At 47.4% G+C, this 22,101-nt stretch overlaps 1 protein-coding gene across 1 annotated transcript in view; it reads left to right on the top strand.

The window, feature by feature from the left end:
* The first annotated feature begins 1,181 nt into the window (after window positions 1-1,181).
* The window catches only part of RB1 (RB transcriptional corepressor 1), a 593,146-nt gene continuing 572,226 nt past the window's right edge, over window positions 1,182-22,101 (top strand). The window contains exon 1 of the mRNA XM_063952790.1: window positions 1,182-1,540. Coding sequence (XP_063808860.1) covers window positions 1,470-1,540 — 71 coding nt within the window. The 5' untranslated portion in view covers window positions 1,182-1,469. The remainder of the gene's footprint in view (window positions 1,541-22,101) is intronic.

The raw sequence follows: 22,101 nt of genomic DNA, 5'->3' as shown, positions 1-22,101 counted from the left end.
ATACTGTGTGAGACTGTGGCTGTATCTGCATGAGAAATGTTACACACAGAATATAGGCATGCCGCATATCATTTTAATCAGCAGAAGCTGATGATGCCCCTAGGCATATCAAATGCCCTAGGCAATTGCCTAGTTTGCCTATGCCTATGGTCGGCTCTGGATAGAGGTTAAAGTTAGGTAGCAGGGATATGGGGAGAAATTCTCATCGGAATGCTGCAGCATCACAGGTCTGTGCCGGAATTGACTGTCATAGAATCGCAGGACCCAGGAAGATGCTGGAGCTGGACAGAGGGGGTCATTCCGAGTTGTTCGCTCGGTAATTTTCTTCGCATCGCAGCGATTTTCCGCTTAATGTGCATGCGCAATGTTCGCACTGCGACTGCGCCAAGTAAATTTGCTATGAAGTTAGGTATTTTACTCACGGCTTTTTCTTCGTTCAGGCGATCGTAATGTGATTGACAGGAAGTGGGTGTTTCTGGGCGGAAACAGGCCGTTTTATGGGCGTGTGGGAAAAAACGCTACCGTTTCTGGGAAAAACGCGGGAGTGGCTGGAGAAACGGAGGAGTGTCTGGGCGAACGCTGGGTGTGTTTGTGACATCAAACCAGGAACGACAAGCACTGAACTGATCGCACTGGAAGAGTAAGTCTTGAGCTACTCAGAAACTGCACAGAGAAGTCTTTTCGCAATATTGCGAATCTTTCGTTCACAATTTTACTATGCTAAGATTCACTCCCAGTAGGCGTAGGCTTAGCGTGTGCAAAGCTGCTAAAAACGGCTTGCGAGCGAACAACTCGGAATGACCCCCAGAGTACGAAGCCACTAGACCACCACAGACTGCTTGTCGACAGTTCATTAAGTCAACGAATCAGCTGAATAGACATGCTGAACATTGACCCTGTCGTCATTCTCATGTTGACCTGATGACTGTCAGCATTAAGTTACAGTATACCACGGTAGATGCTAGAATCAAGTGGGCTAAGGGACCTTTTCCGTCTGGGGGAGGAGTCACAACACATGGGGGAGGAGCAAGGCCAGCGGGATAGTTCCTCTACTATCCACGCCACCAACTATTACCTTTAGTAAAACCGTTCAGATACAGAATTCACTTCCAGACCAGCGCTGCCCTTGAGAAATATGGCCGCAGCGGCTGATGACACCCACGCCGAATAGTTACTTCCGCCCATGGATGAGCTGTCGCCATGGTTGCCTAGTAACACCAGGCGGAAGTGTTTTTTTTTATCACTTTTCCCGCGGTTGCAGTGTGTAGTGTAGACTGAGTGAGGGAAGAAGCCGGCGGAACAGCCTCAGAGAGTGGATTTGTGTGTGCGGCTCCTTGCGGTCAGTGGCCACTCAGTGCCCGGAGTGCGGACAGCGTGCACACGAGTACTGTTATTTATCCCCTGACGCAGCGCCTGTGGGGTGTTGTCTAGAGCATTGCGCTGCTCTCATCCCCTGCCTGTCATCCGTAATGCCGCCCAAGAGCCCACGGAGAGGGCCCCCTAGCCGCCCCCAGGAGGAGGAGCCCCCTAGCTCTGGAGGGTGAGTGCTTGTTATTAAGTTGCCAACTGGTCCCGGATGTAAAGACTTTGACCTGACTTTACAGGACATATAATAATCTGCATGTTGGGTGCAGTCTGGTTGTTTAGGAGTTAAGACTTCATGAAGGGGTCAGTTTCAGAATGCAGTAAATGACATTATGCCTGTGTGGTGTAGAATGGTTTCTGGATGAAACCCCAAAAGTTTTATAAAATTTCTCTGTGATCATGTACCATCTAGCTGCTCTCTACAGATAATGTTTGGCCATCAGTCCTTTACCCAGTGGCAATTGTAAACCATGGGGCAGATGTATTAAGCCTTGGGAAGTGATAAAGAAGTGATAAGTGGAAAGTGATAATGCACCAGCCAATCATGATGAGTTTGAAAAATGACAGGAGCTGATTGGCTGGTGGTTATCACCTTCCACTTATCACTGCTTTATCACTTCTCCAGGCTTAATACATCTGCCCCTATATTCCCTAACACACACACATGCACAGAAAGGGTTTTCTCTATCGTCCTAGTGGATGCTGGGGTTCCTGAAAGGACCATGGGGAATAGCGGCTCCGCAGGAGACAGGGCACAAAAAGTAAAGCTTTACGATCAGGTGGTGTGTACTGGCTCCTCCCCCTATGACCCTCCTCCAAGCCTCAGTTAGATTTTTGTGCCCGGCCGAGAAGGGTGCAATCTAGGTGGCTCTCCTAAAGAGCTGCTTAGAAAAGTTTAGCTTAGGTTTTTTATTTTACAGTGAGTCCTGCTGGCAACAGGATCACTGCAACGAGGGACTTAGGGGAGAAGAAGTGAACTCACCTGCGTGCAGGATGGATTGGCTTCTTGGCTACTGGACATTAGCTCCAGAGGGACGATCACAGGTACAGCCTGGATGGTCACCGGAGCCTCGCCGCCGGCCCCCTTGCAGATGCTGAAACGAGAAGAGGTCCAGAATCGGCGGCAGAAGACTCCTCAGTCTTCTTAAGGTAGCGCACAGCACTGCAGCTGTGCGCCATTTTCCTCTCAGCACACTTCACACGGCAGTCACTGAGGGTGCAGGGCGCTGGGAGGGGGGCGCCCTGGGAGGCAAATGAAAACCTTTTTTGGCTAAAAATACCTCACATATAGCCTCCGGGGGCTATATGGAGATATTTAACCCCTGCCAGAATCCACTAAAGAGCGGGAGACGAGCCCGCCGAAAAAGGGGCGGGGCCTATCTCCTCAGCACACAGCGCCATTTTCCTCACACAGCTCCGCTGGTCAGGAAGGCTCCCAGGCTCTCCCCTGCACTGCACTACAGAAACAGGGTAAAACAAGAGAGGGGGGGCAAAATTGTGGCAAAACTATATTATTAAAGCAGCTATACAGGGAGCACTTATTATAAGGCTATCCCTGTCATATATAGCGCTTTTGGTGTGTGCTGGCAAACTCTCCCTCTGTCTCCCCAAAGGGCTAGTGGGGTCCTGTCTTCGTTAAGAGCATTCCCTGTGTGTCTGCTGTGTGTCGGTACGTGTGTGTCGACATGTATGAGGACGATATTGGTGTGGAGGCGGAGCAATTGCCAAATATGGGGATGTCGCCTCCTAGGGGGTCGACACCAGAATGGATGCCTTTATTTATGGAATTACGGGATAGTGTCAACACGCTAAAGCAGTCGTTTGACGACATGAGACGGCCGGACAATCAATTAGTGCCTGTCCAGGCGCCTCAAACACCGTCAGGGGCTGTAAAACGCCCTTTGCCTCAGTCGGTCGACACAGACCCAGACACAGGCACTGATTCCAGTGGCGACGGTGACGAATCAACCGTATTTTCTAGTAGGGCCACACGTTATATGATTTTGGCAATGAAGGAGGCGTTACATATTGCTGATACTACAGGTACCACAAAACAGGGTATCATGTGGGGTGTGAAAAAACTACCTATAGTTTTTCCTGAATCAGATGAATTAAATGAGGTGTGTGATGAAGCGTGGGTTGCCCCCGATAAAAAAATGCTAATTTCAAAGAAGTTATTGGCTTTATACCCTTTCCCGCCAGAGGTTAGGGCGCGCTGGGAAACACCTCCTAGGGTGGACAAGGCGCTCACACGCTTATCAAAACAAGTGGCGTTACCCTCTCCTGAGACGGCCGCACTTAAAGATCCATCAGATAGGAGGATGGAAAATATCCAAAAAAGTATATACACACATACAGGTGTTATACTACGACCAGCTATAGCGACAGCCTGGATGTGCAGTGCTGGGGTAGCTTGGTCAGAGTCCCTGATTGAAAATATTGATACCCTGGATAGGGACAATGTTTTACTGTCTTTAGAGCAAATAAAGGATGCATTTCTTTATATGCGTGATGCACAGAGGGATATCTGCACACTGACATCACGGGTAAGTGCTATGTCCATTTCGGCCAGAAGAAGTTTATGGACGCGACAGTGGTCAGGCGATGCGGACTCAAAACGGCATATGGAAGTTTTGCCGTATAAAGGGGAGGAGTTATTTGGTGTCGGTCTATCGGATTTGGTGGCCACGGCTACAGCCGGGAAATCCACCTTTTTACCTCAAGTCACTCCCCAACAGAAAAAGACACCGACTTTTCAACCGCAGCCCTTTCGTTCCTTTAAAAACAAGAGAGCAAAGGGATATTCATATCTGCCACGAGGCAGAGGAAGGGGGAAGAGACAGCAACAGGCAGCTCCTTCCCAGGAACAGAAGCCCTCCCCCGCTTCTACAAAAGCCTCAGCATGACGCTGGGGCTTCTCAAGCGGACTCGGGGGCGGTGGGGGGTCGTCTCAAGAATTTCAGCGCGCAGTGGGCTCACTCGCAGGTAGATCCCTGGATCCTGCAGATAATATCTCAGGGGTACAGGTTGGAACTAGAGACGGATCCACCTCGCCGTTTCCTGAAGTCTGCTTTACCAACGTCCCCCTCCGACAGGGTGACGGTCTTGGAAGCCATTCACAAGCTGTACTCTCAGCAGGTGATAGTCAAGGTACCCCTTTTACAACAAGGAAAGGGGTATTATTCCACTCTATTTGTGGTACCGAAGCCGGATGGCTCGGTAAGACCTATTCTAAATCTGAAATCCTTGAACCTGTACATAAAGAAGTTCAAGTTCAAGATGGAGTCACTCAGAGCAGTGATAGCGAACCTGGAAGAAGGGGACTTTATGGTATCCTTGGACATCAAGGATGCGTATCTCCACGTTCCAATTTACCCCTCACACCAGGGGTACCTCAGGTTCGTCGTACAGAACTGTCACTATCAGTTTCAGACGCTGCCGTTCGGATTGTCCACGGCACCTCGGGTCTTTACCAAGGTAATGGCCGAGATGATGATTCTTCTTCGAAGAAAAGGCGTATTAATTATCCCATACTTGGACGATCTCCTAATAAGGGCAAGGTCCAGAGAACAGCTAGAGATGGGATTAGCACTGTCTCAAGAAGTGCTAAAACAGCACGGGTGGATTCTGAATATTCCAAAATCCCAGTTAATTCCGACAACACGTCTGCTGTTCCTAGGGATGATTCTGGACACGGTTCAGAAAAAGGTTTTTCTCCCGGAGGAAAAAGCCAAGGAGTTATCCGAGCTTGTCAGGAACCTCCTAAAACCAGGAAAGGTGTCTGTACATCAATGCACAAGAGTCCTGGGAAAAATGGTGGCTTCTTACGAAGCAATTCCATTCGGCAGATTCCACGCAAGAATTTTCCAGAGGGATCTGTTGGACAAATGGTCAGGGTCGCATCTTCAGATGCACCAGCGGATAACCCTGTCTCCAAGGACAAGGGTATCTCTTCTGTGGTGGTTGCAGAGTGCTCATCTATTGGAGGGCCGCAGATTCGGCATACAGGATTGGATCCTGGTGACCACGGACGCCAGCCTGAGAGGCTGGGGAGCAGTCACACAAGGAAGAAACTTCCAGGGCGTGTGGTCGAGCCTGGAAACGTCTCTTCACATAAACATTCTGGAACTAAGAGCAATCTACAATGCTCTAAGCCAGGCAGAACCTCTGCTTCAAGGAAAACCGGTGTTGATCCAGTCGGACAACATCACGGCAGTCGCCCATGTGAACAGACAGGGCGGCACAAGAAGCAGGAGTGCAATGGCAGAAGCTGCAAGGATTCTTCGCTGGGCAGAGAATCATGTGATAGCACTGTCAGCAGTGTTCATCCCGGGAGTGGACAACTGGGAAGCAGACTTCCTCAGCAGACACGACCTTCACCCGGGAGAGTGGGGACTTCATCCAGAAGTTTTCCACATGCTGGTAACCCGTTGGGAAAGACCAATGGTGGACATGATGGCGTCTCGCCTCAACAAAAAACTGGACAGGTATTGCGCCAGGTCAAGAGATCCGCAGGCAATAGCTGTGGACGCGCTGGTAACGCCTTGGGTGTACCAGTCGGTGTATGTGTTTCCTCCTCTGCCTCTCATACCAAAAGTATTGAGAATTATACGGCAAAGAGGCGTAAGAACGATACTAGTGGTTCCGGATTGGCCAAGAAGGACTTGGTACCCGGAACTTCAAGAGATGATCACGGAAGATCCGTGGCCTCTACCTCTGAGAAGGGACTTGCTTCAGCAGGGTCCCTGTCTGTTTCAAGACTTACCGCGGCTGCGTTTGACGGCATGGCGGTTGAACGCCGGATCCTAAAGGAAAAAGGCATGCCGGAAGAAGTCATTCCTACTTTGATTAAAGCAAGGAAGGAAGTAACCGCGCAACATTATCACCGCATTTGGCGAAAATATGTTGCGTGGTGCGAGGATCGGAGTGCTCCGACGGAGGAATGTCAACTGGGTCGATTCCTACATTTCCTGCAATCAGGATTGTCTATGGGTCTCAAATTGGGATCTATTAAGGTTCAAATTTCGGCCCTGTCGATTTTCTTCCAAAAAGAATTGGCTTCAGTTCCTGAAGTCCAGACTTTTGTTAAGGGAGTGCTGCATATACAGCCCCCTGTGGTGCCTCCAGTGGCACCGTGGGATCTCAATGTTGTTTTGGACTTTCTCAAATCTCATTGGTTTGAACCACTAAAAACTGTGGATTTGAAATATCTCACATGGAAAGTGACCATGCTACTAGCCCTGGCTTCGGCCAGGAGAGTGTCAGAACTGGCAGCTTTATCTTACAAAAGCCCATATCTGATTTTCCATTCGGACAGGGCAGAACTGCGGACTCGTCCGCATTTTCTCCCTAAGGTGGTGTCAGCATTTCATCTGAACCAACCTATTGTAGTGCCTGCGGCTACAAGCGACTTGGAGGACTCCAAGTTGTTGGACGTTGTCAGAGCTTTAAAAATATACATTTCAAGGACAGCTGGAGTCAGGAAATCTGACTCGCTGTTTATACTATATGCTCCCAACAAGTTGGGCGCTCCTGCGTCTAAGCAGACTATTGCTCGCTGGATTTGTAGTACGATTCAGCTTGCACATTCTGTGGCAGGCCTGCCACAGCCAAAATCGGTAAAAGCCCACTCCACAAGGAAGGTGGGTTCTTCTTGGGCGGCTGCCCGAGGGGTCTCGGCATTACAACTCTGCCGAGCGGCTACGTGGTCGGGGGAGAACACGTTTGTAAAATTCTACAAATTTGATACCCTGGCTAAGGAGGACCTGGAGTTCTCTCATTCGGTGCTGCAGAGTCATCCGCACTCTCCCGCCCGTTTGGGAGCTTTGGTATAATCCCCATGGTCCTTTCAGGAACCCCAGCATCCACTAGGACGATAGAGAAAATAAGAATTTACTTACCGATAATTCTATTTCTCGGAGTCCGTAGTGGATGCTGGGCGCCCATCCCAAGTGCGGATTATCTGCATTACTTGTACATAGTTACAAAAATCGGGTTATTATTGTTGTGAGCCATCTTTTCAGAGGCTCCGCTGTTATCATACTGTTAACTGGGTTTAGATCACAGGTTGTACGGTGTGATTGGTGTGGCTGGTATGAGTCTTACCCGGGATTCATAAATCCTTCCTTATTGTGTACGCTCGTCCGGGCACAGTACCTAACTGAGGCTTGGAGGAGGGTCATAGGGGGAGGAGCCAGTACACACCACCTGATCGTAAAGCTTTACTTTTTGTGCCCTGTCTCCTGCGGAGCCACTATTCCCCATGGTCCTTTCAGGAACCCCAGCATCCACTACGGACTCCGAGAAATAGAATTATCGGTAAGTAAATTCTTATTTTTTTTTTCCATTGTTATCAGGAGCTACTTAACTAGTATATTTTGGGATTGTTGGAGGTAACCACAATACCAAAAGGAAGCCCACACAAGCACGGGGAGAATATACAAAATCCACACAGTTAGGGCCATGGTGGGAATTGAATGCAAGACCTCAGTGGTATAACCTTGCCATCCGTGCTGCCTATGGTATATGTTGATGAAAAAAATCTGGTTTCTTTTGCATATTCAACGTGCTGGAACCTAAAACCTATTTAGGGTTTTTATTTTGGATTCTGACACATATGTAGCGCTCTTCTGGTTTAGACTGTGATTATATGTATTTATGGAGTAATAACAACTTGTATAGTACGGTGGCAGGTCATCATATTTACCACTGTCAACAAAAGAAACATTCTTGGTAAACAATATAGTATCATTACTGTAATTTAAACCTTCTGGATAGGTGGAATAATTTTTTTTAGATTTAATCAAAATATAGCAATAAAGAACAATGTAGTAGTACACCACGGGGTATTTTTTGTACATTTGGTTTCGTATAGCTACTTACCTGGGTTCCTGGGTTGAAAATAGGTATCATTGACAAGGTTGGAGATGTCAAATGTCCTTAATTAAGGTGACATGTATTATCAGGTTTGTTTATAAACTTTGGGAACAGAAAGCAACTAAGGTAGTAATTCAGATCTGATCGCTGCTGTGCATTTTGCCCAGCAAGTGATCGGGTCATAACAGCGCATGCATCGCAATGTGCATGTTTGTTTATTTATTTATTTATTTATTTATTTATTTATTAGCAGTTTCTTATATAGCGCAGCATATTCCGTTGCGCTTTACAATTAGAAAAACAGTTATAGAACAAAACGGCAAAGACAGACATAGCGGTAGGAAGGCCCTGCTCGCAAGCTTACAATCTATAGGGAAATAGGCATTGATGCACAAGGATAGATGCTACCTGTTACATAATGTTTCCCCAGATTGCTAGGTTCTTAGTGGGTTGTATGATATGATCACCCAGCAATGTTGGAAGACAAAATGTGAGGTTATGGGGACTGTGCAGAGGGAATGTAACTGGATAGGGAAGCATTGAAGGTTATGTGTGTGGGTCAGGAATTTGGTAGGCTTGTCTGAAGAGATGAGTTTTCAGGGAATGTTTAAAGGTTTGGAGACTAGTGGATAGTCTTATTGTGCGTGGGAGAGCATTCCACAGAGTGGGTGAAGCCCGGGTAAAGTCCTGTAATTTTGAGTGGGAACAGGTAATACATCTGGATGAGAGACGCAGATCTTGTGCAGAGCGGAGGGGTCTGGTAGGGAGATATTTTGAGATGAGTGAGGAGATGTATGATGGTGCAGTTTGGTTAACAGCCTTGTATGTAAGTAAAAGTATTTTATATTTGACACGGTAGAATACCGGTAATCAATGGAGGGACTGACAGAGCGGATGTGCAGACGAAGAACGTCTGGCGAGGAAGATTAGCCTCGCAGCTGCATTTAAAATGGATTGAAGTGGTGAGAGCCTATGTTTGGGAAGACCAGTAAGGAGACTATTACAATAATCAATGCGGGAGATGATGAGTGCATGGATCAGAGTTTTTGCAGTGTCTTGTGTAAGATAAAGGCGTATTTTGGATATGTTTTTAAGGTGCATGTAACATGATTTAGAGACGGATTGAATGTGTGTCAGGCAACGGGGATCACCGGTCAGCAATGGGATGTTGTGAAAAATCCGTTTGCACGGGTATTCGCTAGGTGATTGACAGGAGGAGGCCACTTGTAGGTGGTAACTGACCGTTTACTGGGAGTGTTCTGGAAAACGAAGGCGTGCGCAAGCATTTTCAGGGAGGGTGTCTGACGTCAGCTCCGGGCCCGATCAACCCAATTCAATTGCACTTGAATAGTAAGTCCTGGGCTGCGCGGAGACTGCCCACACAGAATTTTAGCAGCTCGGCGTACACATAGGATTGCACACTTGCACTGCGAAAATACACTCCCACTGTAGGCGGCGACTATCTGAGCGCAGGACAGCAAAAAACGTACAGCAGCGATCAGATCTGAATTACCCCCTAAGTCTCTGCTCCACCAATTAAGGAAATATATCCTGAATAATGTTTCAGTCTCAATTTGCAGGAAGTTTTGAGCGTGTTCTTTGTATGTTTACTGGATCATTGGATCACAAATCTGTCCATCTAAACAAGGATCTCCAACTGATTGGGTGATACATTTAAACATTTGCAAAGTTATTACAACAACCACAATATTACACTGGGTAGTAGAAAGTGAATTGCTGTACTGTACACATAGCAACTTGTAATCAAAGCCAAATGTACTCGTGTTTTGAAGGCACGCTGCTAGACAAACAAAGATCTCAGACTTGATTGGGATCAGTAGGATCTCCCAGTTAAGTTGAGTTGAATAATATGTGTTTCCCTCTTGCTAGGATTTCTGTACTTTTATTGTTGAGAATGTGAGTAGTGTTGTCCTGCTGGATCAGAAGAGTTCTACATAAGTGACTATAAGTGTCTTCTGCTGTCATAGTTACTGGGTAACATGATTCATCCGGGCAAACTAGCCGTGTCCTGATTTAGTGGCAAAACTAATAAATTGCAATGCTTGGACACAGTGACCAAACTCTTCTGACATTAATTATTGATCTGCCTGATGTGATGCATCCTGATGGTCTTGTATTTATCCTCACATAGGGGGTCATTCCGAGTTGTTCGCTCGTTGCCGATTTTCGCTATGCTGCGATTTGTTGCTAATTGCGCATGCGCAAGGCACACAGGGCGCATGCGCTTAGTTATTTAACTAAAAACTTAGCAGTTTTGCTGTGGATCCTGCGGCGCTTTTCAGTCGCACTGCTGATCGGTGAATGATTGGCAGGAAAGGGGCGTTTCTGGGAGGTAACTGGGCGTTTTCCGGGAGTGTGCTAAAAAACGCAGGCGTGTCAGGGAAAAACGCAGGAGTGTCTGGAGAAACGGGGGAGTGGCTGGCCGAACGCAGGGCGTGTTTGTGACGTCAAACCAGGAACTAAACGGACTGCGGTGATCGCAATCCAGGAGTAGGTCTGGAGCTACTCCGAAACTGCAAATAATTATTTAGTAGCAATTCTGCTAATCTTTCATTCGCTATTCTGCTAAACTAAGATACACTCCCAGAGGGCGGCGGCCTAGCGTGTGCAATGCTGCTAAAAGCAGCTAGCGAGTGAACAACTCGGAATGACCCCCTTAGTGACACAGCTACCAAATGGATTACCTATAATGCAGCATCTGGACTGAGGGATTTGGCCCTGGTCCAGTGACCAACAGCTGAGGGAGACGATTGGCTAGACATAACAAACCAGCTAATACGTTATAACACTTGCCCTAACACATTTGACCCTACAGTACTTCTAGCGTACAGGTTTCATACAGATGCAGCTGCCGATCACCATTATGACAGATTTCTACCTCAGGTTTGAGCTGTCTATCTCCATTATGACAGATTTCTACCCCTGACGTAATCTGGGGTTTGATTGTCCGAATAATACTTGCGTAATGGTAAGACCTGAGTGTTTTCTTGAATGGCAATATAGAAAAGTCTATCTCTGAACCACCTTCAGGTATCACATTTGCAGTTCTTGCCCTTTATAGTAATTATATACAACCTATAGCAGGCCATGTCTAGTAAATAATGAGGAATTGGGCAATTTCCAAGCTTTGTGACTCGTACAAATCACTTAGCAGCAGCAAGTGCATAGTATATATCAGCATATATCTAAACAGCACAAAGCCTGACGGGGACTTTGTATCACTTCATTTCATCTTGGAAGACTGATATGCACTGACTGGGCTGTCATACCGTATAAAAGACATAACTCCACCCATTATGTGAGCGAGGGCTGGAGCTGTCAGGCTCCATGAGAACCTCTCCTCTTTCTCACTCGTGACCAGTGAAACTGCTGCCTTTTGGATGTAGCTAATTTTATTGCATTGGCAATATTGTGGATCCGCTACTGAACACAGATTACTGTACATCTTTATTTTGCATAGCAGATTTAGAGGGACATGTAGTGTTCACTCTAGGGGACGGACAGGGCAGGACGCGGGTCCGTGAGGGGTACAAGCGCGCCAAAAGGGGGCGTGACCATGCAAATAGGGGGCATGGCCACTTGCACGTAATACAAGTGGGCGGTTGAGTCCACAGACGGGGGCATGGGCGGCTGGCGCCGTCACTGTTGGGGGCGTGCCCTGCACCTACGGTGGTACTGGGCTTCCCCCAAGCTCTCTGACAGCGTGAACGTGCGGCATCTTTACACACTGAGAGGGCAGAAAGCGGGCGGCTGTTTTAGCAGGGTGCCGCAGAAAGGGCAGGGCGAGTTTTGCCCTTAAAAAATCGGGCAGGGCGCGGCGCCCTGCTAAAACAGCCTAGTGTGAACATTAGACATGTACTAAGCAGTGATAAAAGTGGAGAAGTGAGCCAGTGGAGAAGCTGCCCATGGCAACCAATCAGTTGCTCTGTATGCTTTCATAGTATGCAAATTATAAATGTTACATCAATGCTGATTGGTTGCCGTATGCAACTTCTCCACTGGCTCACTTCTCCACTTTTATCACTGCTTAGTAAATAGACACCTTAGCTTCCAAATAATTCACCAACAGGAAAAAAAAGCAGTAAGCCAAGCTCTGGTATGAGTGACTATGGGGCTGATGTATTAAGCCTGGAGAAATGTTAAAGCGATGATAAGTGCAAGGTGATAACGCACCAGCCAATCAGCTCCAATATGTAAATTTACAGTTAGGAGCCGATTAGCTAGTGCGTTACCACCTTGCACTTATCACTGGTTTTATTACTTCTCCAGGCTTAATACATCTTCCCCTATATCACTAGTCCTACATTTGCAATGGTAAAGACCGACACTCAAACAATGTCAGGGGTTTAAGTATAATACACTAGCTCCTGAACTTGATACTTTATCTCTTTATAAAACAGTTGGGGCTATATATTTGTAAATAAGAGATTTAGGGGTACATTTACTAAGCAGTGATAAGAGCGGAGAAGTGAGCCAGTGGAGAAGTTGCCCATGGCGACCAATCAGCACTGAAGTAACATCTATAATTTGCATACTATAAAATGATACAGAGCTGCTGATTGGTTGATGGGGAAATCTCTCCACTGGCTCACTTCTCCGCTCTTATCACTGCTTAGTAAATGTACCCCTTAATATCTATTGCTATATATTATGTAAGGTGACTTTGTTAATGTGATTTGTTATGTTTCTTTATGAACTTGTTGTGGCCCTGCCTTCCTAAACAAGATATATATTATTTATTATTGTTTAATACTAATGTATGAACTGTGACAATGACTGTTAGAATTACAATTAATTTTGCCACTACAGTTATTCAATTACTTTATTTTTTTTTTACTTGGTCTGTGTTAAAAATGATGTTTTGTAACATCACACTTTTTTAACTGTTCACTTTAGTAGCTGTTTGGCACCTGGCAGTAGTGAGCTGCACCCCAACCTCCCCTCCCACAACCACACTAACGCACACAAAAAAACAAGTTAGTCGTGAAAACATTTTATACAACATCTAACAGGATAAAGTGCATATTGTACAATGATCATTTAAGGGCATACATACGATTGACCAAGATAATATGCTTAAAATTGTTTTAAGGGAGACACATTGAACGAGCTGCCCGACGGCGGATACGGCCGACGGGCGACCCGGCGGTGGGGGGGTCAGTGACGGGGGAGTGAAGTTTCTTCACTCCCCCCGTCACCCGGCTCCATAGAAGTGCAGGCAAATATGGACAAAATCGTCCATATTGGCCTGCATGCACAGGCGACGGGACAATAGCGATGAATGAGCGCGGGGCCGCGCATCGTTCATCGCTGGTGCCTCCACACTCAAAGATATGAACGGTATCTCGTTCATTAATGAACGAGATCGTTCATATCTTTGAGCATTATCGCCCAGTGTGTAGGGCCTATTATATAATATGTGAATCTATTTTATGTTTCTCTGACGTCCTAGTGGATGCTGGGAACTCCGTAAGGACCATGGGGAATAGCGGCTCCGCAGGAGACTGGGCACAACTAAAAGAAAGCTTTTAGACTACCTGGTGTGCACTGGCTCCTCCCACTATGACCTTCCTCCAAGCCTCAGTTAGATTTCTGTGCCCGGCCGAGCTGGATGCACACTAGGGGCTCTCCTGAGCTCCTAGAAAGAAAGTTTATTTTAGGTTTTTTATTTTACAGTGAGACCTGCTGGCAACAGGCTCACTGCATCGAGGGACTAAGGGGAGAAGAAGCGAACCTACCTGCTTGCAGCTAGCTTGGGCTTCTTAGGCTACTGGACACCATTAGCTCCAGAGGGATCGACCGCATGGAACTGGCCTTGGTGTTCGTTCCCGGAGCCGCGCCGCCGCCCCCCTTACAGAGCCAGAAGCAAGAAGAGGTCCGGAAAATCGGCGGCAGAAGACATCAGTCTTCACCAAGGTAGCGCACAGCACTGCAGCTGTGCGCCATTGCTCCTCATGCACACTTCACACTCCGGTCACTGAGGGTGCAGGGCGCTGGGGGGGGGGCGCCCTGAGCAGCACTAAAAACACCTTGGCTGGCAAATATATCACAATATATAGCCCCAGAGGCTATATATGTGATAAATACCCCTGCCAGAATCCATAAAAAAGCGGGAGAAAAGTCCGCGAAAAAGGGGCGGCGCTATCTCCCTCAGCACACTGGCGCCATTTTCTCTTCACAGTGCAGCTGGAAGACAGCTCCCCAGGCTCTCCCCTGTAGTTTGCAGGCTCAAAGGGTTAAAAAGAGAGGGGGGGCACTAAATTTAGGCGCAATATTGTATATACAAGCAGCTATTGGGAAAAATTCACTCAATATAGTGTTAATCCCTAAATTATATAGCGCTCTGGTGTGTGCTGGCATACTCTCTCTCTGTCTCCCCAAAGGGCTGTGTGGGGTCCTGTCCTCAGTCAGAGCATTCCCTGTGTATGTGCGGTGTGTCGGTACGGCTGTGTCGACACGTTTGATGAGGAGGCTTATGTGGTGGCAGAGCAGATGCCGATAAATGTGATGTCGCCCCCTGTGGGGCCGACACCAGAGTGGATGGATAGGTGGAAGGTATAAACCGACAGTGTCAACTCCTTACATAAAAGGCTCGATGACGTAACAGCTGTGGGACAGCCGGCTTCTCAGCCCGCGCCTGCCCAGGCGTCTCAAAGGCCATCAGGGGCTCAAAAACGCCCGCTCCTTCAGATGGCAGACACAGATGTCGACACGGAGTCTGACTCCAGTGTCGACGAGGTTGAGACATATACACAATCCACTAGGAACATCCGTTACATGATCCCGGCAATAAAAAAATGTGTTACACATATCTGACATTAACCCAAGTACCACTAAAAAAAAAAAAAAAAAAGGGTTTTATGTGTGGGGAGAAAAAGCAGGCAGTGTTTTGTTCCCCCATCAAATGAGTGAATGAAGTGTGAAAAAGCGTGGGTTCCCCCGATAAGAAACTGGTAATTTCTAAAAAGTTACTGATGGCGTACCCTTTCCCGCCAGAGGATAAGTTACGCTGGGAGATATCCCCTAGGGTGGATAAGGCGCTCACACGTTTGTCAAAAAAGGTGGCACTGCCGTCTTAGGATACGGCCACTTTGAAGGTACCTGCTGATAAAAAGCAGGAGGCTATCCTGAAGTCTGTATTTACACACTCAGGTACTAGACTGAGACCTGCAGATAGTGCTGCTGCAGCGTGGTCTGTGACCCTGTCAAACAGGGATACTATTTTGCGAACATAAGAGCATATTAAAGACGTCGTCTTATATATGAGGGATGCACAGAGGGATATTTTGCCGGCTGGCATCCAGAATTAATGCAATGTCCATTCTGTCAGGAGGGTATTAGAGACCCGACACTGGACAGGTGATGCTGACTTTAAAAGGCACATAGAGCCTTATAAGGGTGAGGAATTGTTTGGGGATGGTCTCTGGGACCTCGTATCCACAGCAACAGCTGGGAAGAAATTTTTTTACCTCAGGTTTCCTCACAGCCTAAGAAAGCACTGTATTATCAGGTACAGTCCTTTCGGCTTCAGAAAAGCAAACGGGTCAAAGGCGCTTCCTTTCTGCACAGAGACGAGGGAAGAGGGAAAAAGCTGCACCAGTCAGCCAGTTCCCAGAATCAAAATTCTTCCCCCGCTTCCTCTGAGTCCACCGCATGACGCGGGGGCTCCACAGGCGTAGCCAGTTACGGTGGGGGGCCGCCTCAAAAATTTCAGCGATCAGTGGGCTCGCTCACAGGTGGATCCCTGGATCCTTCAAGTAGTATCTCAGGGGTACAAGCTGGAATTCGAGGCGTCTTCCCCCCCCCGCCGTTTCCTCAAATCTGCCTTGCCGACAACTCCCTCAGGCAGGGAGGCTGTGTTAGAGGCAATTCACAAGCTGTATTCCCAGCAGGTGATAGTCAAGGTGCCCCTACTTCAACAAGGACGGGGTTACTATTCCACACTGTTTGTGGTACCGAAACCGAACGGTTCGGTGAGACCCATGTTAAATTTGAAATCCTTGAACACATACATAAAAAAATTCAAGTTCAAGATGGAATCGCTCAGGGCGGTTATTGCAAGCCTGGAGGAGCGGGATTACATGGTATCCCTGGACATCAAGGATGCTTACCTACATGTCCCCATTTACCATCCTCACCAGGAGTACCTCAGATTTGTGGTACAGGATTGCCATTACCAATTCCAAACACTGCCGTTTGGACTGTCCACGGCACCGAGGGTCTTTACCAAGGTAATGGCAGAAATGATGATACTCCTTCGAAAAAAGGGAGTTTTAATTATCCCGTACTTGGACGATCTCCTTATAAAGGTGAGGTCCAAGGAGCAGTTGTTGGTCGGAGTAGCACTATCTCGGGAAGTGCTACAACAGCACGGATGGATTCTATACATTCCAAAGTCACAGCTGGTTCCTACCACACGCCTACTGTTCCTGGGGATGGTTCTGGACACAGAACAGAAAAAAGTATTTCTCCCGGAGGAGAAAGCCAAGGAGCTGTCATCTCTAGTCAGAGACCTCCTGAAACCAAAACAGGTATCGGTGCATCACTGCACACGAGTCCTGGGAAAAATGATAGCTTCTTACGAAGCAGAATTCCATTCGGCAGGTTCCATGCAAGAACCTTTCAGTGGGACCTCTTGGACAAGTGGTCGGGATCGCATCTTCAGATGCATCGGCTGATAACCCTGTCTCCAAGGACCAGGGTATCTCTACTGTGGTGGCTGCAGAGTGCTCATCTTCAAGAGGGACGCAGATTCGGCATACAGGACTGGGTCCTGGTAACTACGGATGCCAGCCTTCGAGGCTGGGGGGCAGTCACACAGGGAAGAAATTTCCAAGGACTTTGGTCAAGTCAGGAGTCGTCCCTACACATAAATATTCTGGAACTGAGGGCCATTTACAATGCCCTAAGTCTGGCAAGGCCTCTGCTTCAAAACCAGCCGGTACTGATCCAATCAGACAACATCACGGCAGTCGCCCATGTAAACCGACAGGGCGGCACAAGAAGCAGGATGGCGATGGCAGAAGCCACAAGGATTCTCCGATGGGCGGAAAATCACGTCTTAGCACTGTCAGCAGTGTTCATTCCGGGAGTGGTCAACTGGGAAGCAGACTTCCTCAGCAGACACGACCTACACCCGGGAGAGTGGGGACTTCATCCAGAAGTCTTCCAACTGTTGGTAAACTGTTGGGAAAGGCCACAGGTGGACATGATGGCGTCCCGCCTAAACAAAAAACTAGATATTGCGCCAGGTCAAGGGACCCTCAGGCGATAGCTGTGGACGCTCTAGTGACACCGTGGGTGTACCAGTCGGTTTATGTATTCCCTCCTCTGCCTCTCATACCAAAGGTACTGAGAATAATAAGAAGACGAGGAGTAAGAACGATACTCGTGGTTCCGGATGGGCCAAGGAGAGCTTGGTACCCAGAACTTCAAGAAATGATATCAGAGGACCCATGGCCTCTACCGCTCAGACAGGATCTGCTACAGCAGGGGCCCTGTCTGTTCCAAGACTTACCGCGGCTGCGTTTGACGGCATGGCGTTTGAATTCCGGATCCTAAAGGAAAAGGGCATTCCGGAGGAAGTCATTCCTACGCTGATAAAAGCCAGGAAAGAAGTAACCGCAAACCATTATCACCGTATTTGGCGAAAATATGTTGCGTGGTGTGAGGCCAGGAAGGTCCCAACAGAGGAATTTCAGCTGGGTCGTTTTCTGCGCTTCCTACAGTCAGGAGTGACTATGGGCCTAAACTTGGGTTCCATTAAGGTCCAGATTTCGGCTCTGTCGATTTTCTTCCATAAAGAACTGGCTTCACTGCCTGGAGTTCAGACATTTGTAAAGGGGGTGCTACATATTCAGCCCCCTTTTGTGCCTACTGTGGCACCTTGAGATCTCAATGTGGTGTTGAGTTTCCTAAAATCACATTGGTTTGAGCCACTTGAAACTGTGGATTTGAAATATCTCACGTGGAAAGTGGTCATGTTATTGGCCTTGGCTTCGGCCAGGCGTGTGTCAGAATTGGCGGCTTTGTCATGTAAAAGCCCTTATCTGATTTTCCATATGGATAGGGCAGAATTGAGGACTCGTCCCCAGTTTCTCCCTAAGGTAGTATCAGCTTTTCACTTGAACCAACCTATTGTAGTGTCTGCGGCTACTAGGGACTTGGAAGATTCCAAGTTACTGGACGTAGTCAGGGCCTTAAAAATTTATATTTCCAGGACGGCTGGAGTCAGGAAAATTGACTCGCTTTTTATCCTGTAGGCACCCAACAAAATAGGTGCTCCTGCTTCTAAGCAGACTATTGCTCGCTGAATTTGTAGCACAATTCAGCTGGAGCATTCTGCGGCTGGATTGCCGCATCCTAAATCAGTAAAAGCCCATTCCACGAGGTAAGTGGGTTCATCTTGGGCGGCTGCCCGAGGGGTCTCGGCTTTACAACTTTGCCGAGCTGCAACTTGGTCAGGGGCAAACACGTTTGCAAAATTCTACAAATTTGATACCCTGGCTGAGGAGGACCTTGAGTTCTCTCATTCGGTGCTGCAGAGTCATCCGCACTCTCCCGCCCGTTTGGGAGCTTTGGTATAATCCCCATGGTCCTTACGGAGTTCCCAGCATCCACTAGGACGTCAGAGAAAATAAGATTTTACTCACCGGTAAATATATTTCTCGTAGTCCGTAGTGGATGCTGGGCGCCCATCCCAAGTGCGGATTGTCTGCAATACTTGTATGTAGTTATTGCCTAACTAAGGGTTATTGTTGAGCCATCTGTTGAGAGGCTCAGATATATTTCATACTGTTAACTGGGTATAGTATCACAAGTTATACGGTGTGATTGGTGTGGCTGGTATGAGTCTTACCCGGGATTCAAAATCCTTCCTTATTGTGTCAGCTCTTCTGGGCACAGTATCCTAACTGAGGCTTGGAGGAGGGTCATAGTGGGAGGAGCCAGTGCACACCAGGTAGTCTAAAAGCTTTCTTTTAGTTGTGCCCAGTCTCCTGCGGAGCCGCTATTCCCCATGGTCCTTACGGAGTTCCCAGCATCCACTACGGACTACGAGAAATAGATTTACCGGTAAGTAAAATCTTATTTTTTACTGAACTTTTGCAGTGTGTAGAAGTAGTGAATAACATGTAGATTTATTTCCCTCCCCACATCCATGTTGAGTGTTAACAACACCTGGAATAGCTTGCACACATTTGTTGTGTTATTGTTATTTATATAGCACACCCTTAGGACCCTATTCAGTGGGGATTGCAAATTCTGCTTTTTAGCGTGTTTGCAGAAATTGTTTATGCCTCCTGCCAGCCACCGCCATCTTTGTGATCGGAGCGGCTGCGTGTGACATCACGCAGCCGACCCAGCCATGACATGCCCCCCGTTAACGCCGCCACACCCATGTTTCCCTAACGCCTCCCCAGCAACGCTCCATCTCTGCCTTGGAAACGGAGCGTTGCCGCCCCCCTTCTGCCACGAGAACGCCTCTGCCTGATTGACAGGCAGAGGCGTTACGCATTCACTGCATCAGCATTGTCATTTTTGCGGTTGGCTGGTACTTGATCTCCGTCCACTTAATCTTCATTCAAGGCTTAGTAAGTAGACCCCTACAAACATTGCTGGAACCCAGTACCGCTGGGAACTGAGGGACTTGGGAGTTCCTCTCTCTTCACTGCTACAGACAGGGGTTGTAGTAAGAATTTTGTGGTGGGGTGTCTTCCGGGAAAAAAAAATCCAACTCCATAGTTCATAAACAGTCCATACAGTGTTGTATTGCTGGCTCAATTATAAGGGCTCCCTGGAATATTGGAAACAAGTACATAGGCCTCCTTGTTTCTCCCCCCTTCCCATCCTTTATTTTTCATGTCTATCATCCCATTTTTTTTTAAACAGTATGTGTTCATACCAGTATCCCTCCTCCTCCTCCTCCTCCTTTTTTTTCCTCTTTTTCTTTTGCAGTATGCTGTGTGTTGTTTTTTTTTTTTTTGCATTGTTTGGCACAGAGTACTTAATAAACACTGATTACAATTTTTTTTTTAAATTTTATAAGAAAATGACAGTAGAAAACAGGGGCAAAAAAGAGTGAATTTGAAAAAATTCAGCTTATACACTCCATATTGTAATGGGTGGCTGCTTAGTACTAATAAGTGTATTGGTGGGTTACACATGAAAACAAGGTTTAAACATTGAAAGTGACCAGCGCCTTAAAGTGTTTTAAAGTGAATGTGCAAAAAATAAAATTTCTGGAACCGGTGACTAAATAAGATATTAAAAATAACTTTTGCTCTTTTTCTTCAGACCATTTTTAGGCCCATAATATATTGTGAGATTAGGAAGATAAACAACAAACAACCCCGCCCCCCCTTCCCCAAAGCATAAAATACCATTGTGCGTATTCCACTGACACAAAATTGTCTAAGAATGCATGGGGGGACGCTTTCTATCATGTATATCAAATGGAATACATACGTTTTACCGAAGGCTGGGATCCCGGCTGTCATGATCCTGCTGCGCTTCCCACGCTGCGGGCACGGTGGCTCTCTGCGCTTGCCACAGGTTCTATTCTCCCTCTATGGGTGAAGTGGACACCCATAGAGGGAGGAAAGCCTGTGGCACCAGTATACTGGCGACATTTCACCGCCTGTTGGAATCCCGGTGTCGGAATTGTGCCTGCCTGGATTCCGACAGGCGGTCTCATGATCGCCTCCCATATCAAAATGCACAGATATATTATTTTAAAAATGTTATTTCAATGCACAAATACAGAACGGAATAAAAAAATATTATAAAGAACAGCAGGCGTATAGTGAGTAGCAAACGTACAATATGCATAACATTGAAAAGTTTATCTGTCAAATTACGAGTGAGGTTCAAGGTAGTTTTCCAGCGCGTTTCGTCTTTAGTACAGAGATAAACAGTTTAACTGACAGGAAATTGATACACATCACTTCCTGTGACATCAGTGATCCAATAAATATATAGGTACAAAAGATCTATATTGCAGTCCTTTATATGGTTTTTAAGAACATTTCAAATAGGTGGCAAAAAACACCCCTCAAAACGTAGTTTTCTCTGACGTCCTAGTGTATGCTGGGAACTCCGTAAGGACCATGGGGAATAGCGGCTCCGCAGGAGACTGGGCACAAAAGTAAAGCTTTAGGACTACCTGGTGTGCCCTGGCTCCTCCCCCTATGACCCTCCTCCAAGCCTCAGTTAGATTTTTGTGCCCGGCCAAGAAGGGTGCACAATAGGGGCTCTCCTGAGCTTCTTAGTGAAAGTTTTAGTTTAGGTTTTTTATTTTCAGTGAGACCTGCTGGCAACAGGCTCACTGCATCGAGGGACTAAGGGGAGAAGAAGCGAACTCACCTGCTTGCAGAGTGGATTGGGCTTCTTAGGCTACTGGACACCATTAGCTCCAGAGGGACCGAACACAGGCCCAGCCTCGGAGTCCGGTCCCAGAGCCGCGCCGCCGGCCCCCTTACAGAGCCAGAAGCAAGAAGAGGTCCGGAAAATCGGCGGCAGAAGACATCCTGTCTTCACCAAGGTAGCGCACAGCACTGCAGCTGTGCGCCATTGCTCCTCAGCACACTTCACACTTCGGTCACTGAGGGTGCAGGGCGCTAGGGGGGGCGCCCTGAGCAGCAATAAAAACACCTTGGCTGGCGAAAATACATCACATATAGCCCCCAGGGCTATATGGATGAATTTTAACCCCTGCCAGAATCCATAAAAAAGCAGGAGAAAAGTCAGCGAAAAAGGGGCGGAGCCTATCTCCTCAGCACACTGGCGCCATTTTCTCTCACAGCTCCGTTGGAGGGAAGCTCCCTGGCTCTCCCCTGCAGT

Source organism: Pseudophryne corroboree, chromosome 2 (genome assembly GCF_028390025.1).
Source record: "Pseudophryne corroboree isolate aPseCor3 chromosome 2, aPseCor3.hap2, whole genome shotgun sequence".
Taxonomy (NCBI): domain Eukaryota; kingdom Metazoa; phylum Chordata; class Amphibia; order Anura; family Myobatrachidae; genus Pseudophryne; species Pseudophryne corroboree.
The sequence above is the reverse complement of the archived record's forward strand: the minus strand, read 5'-3'. Positions and strand labels throughout refer to the sequence as shown.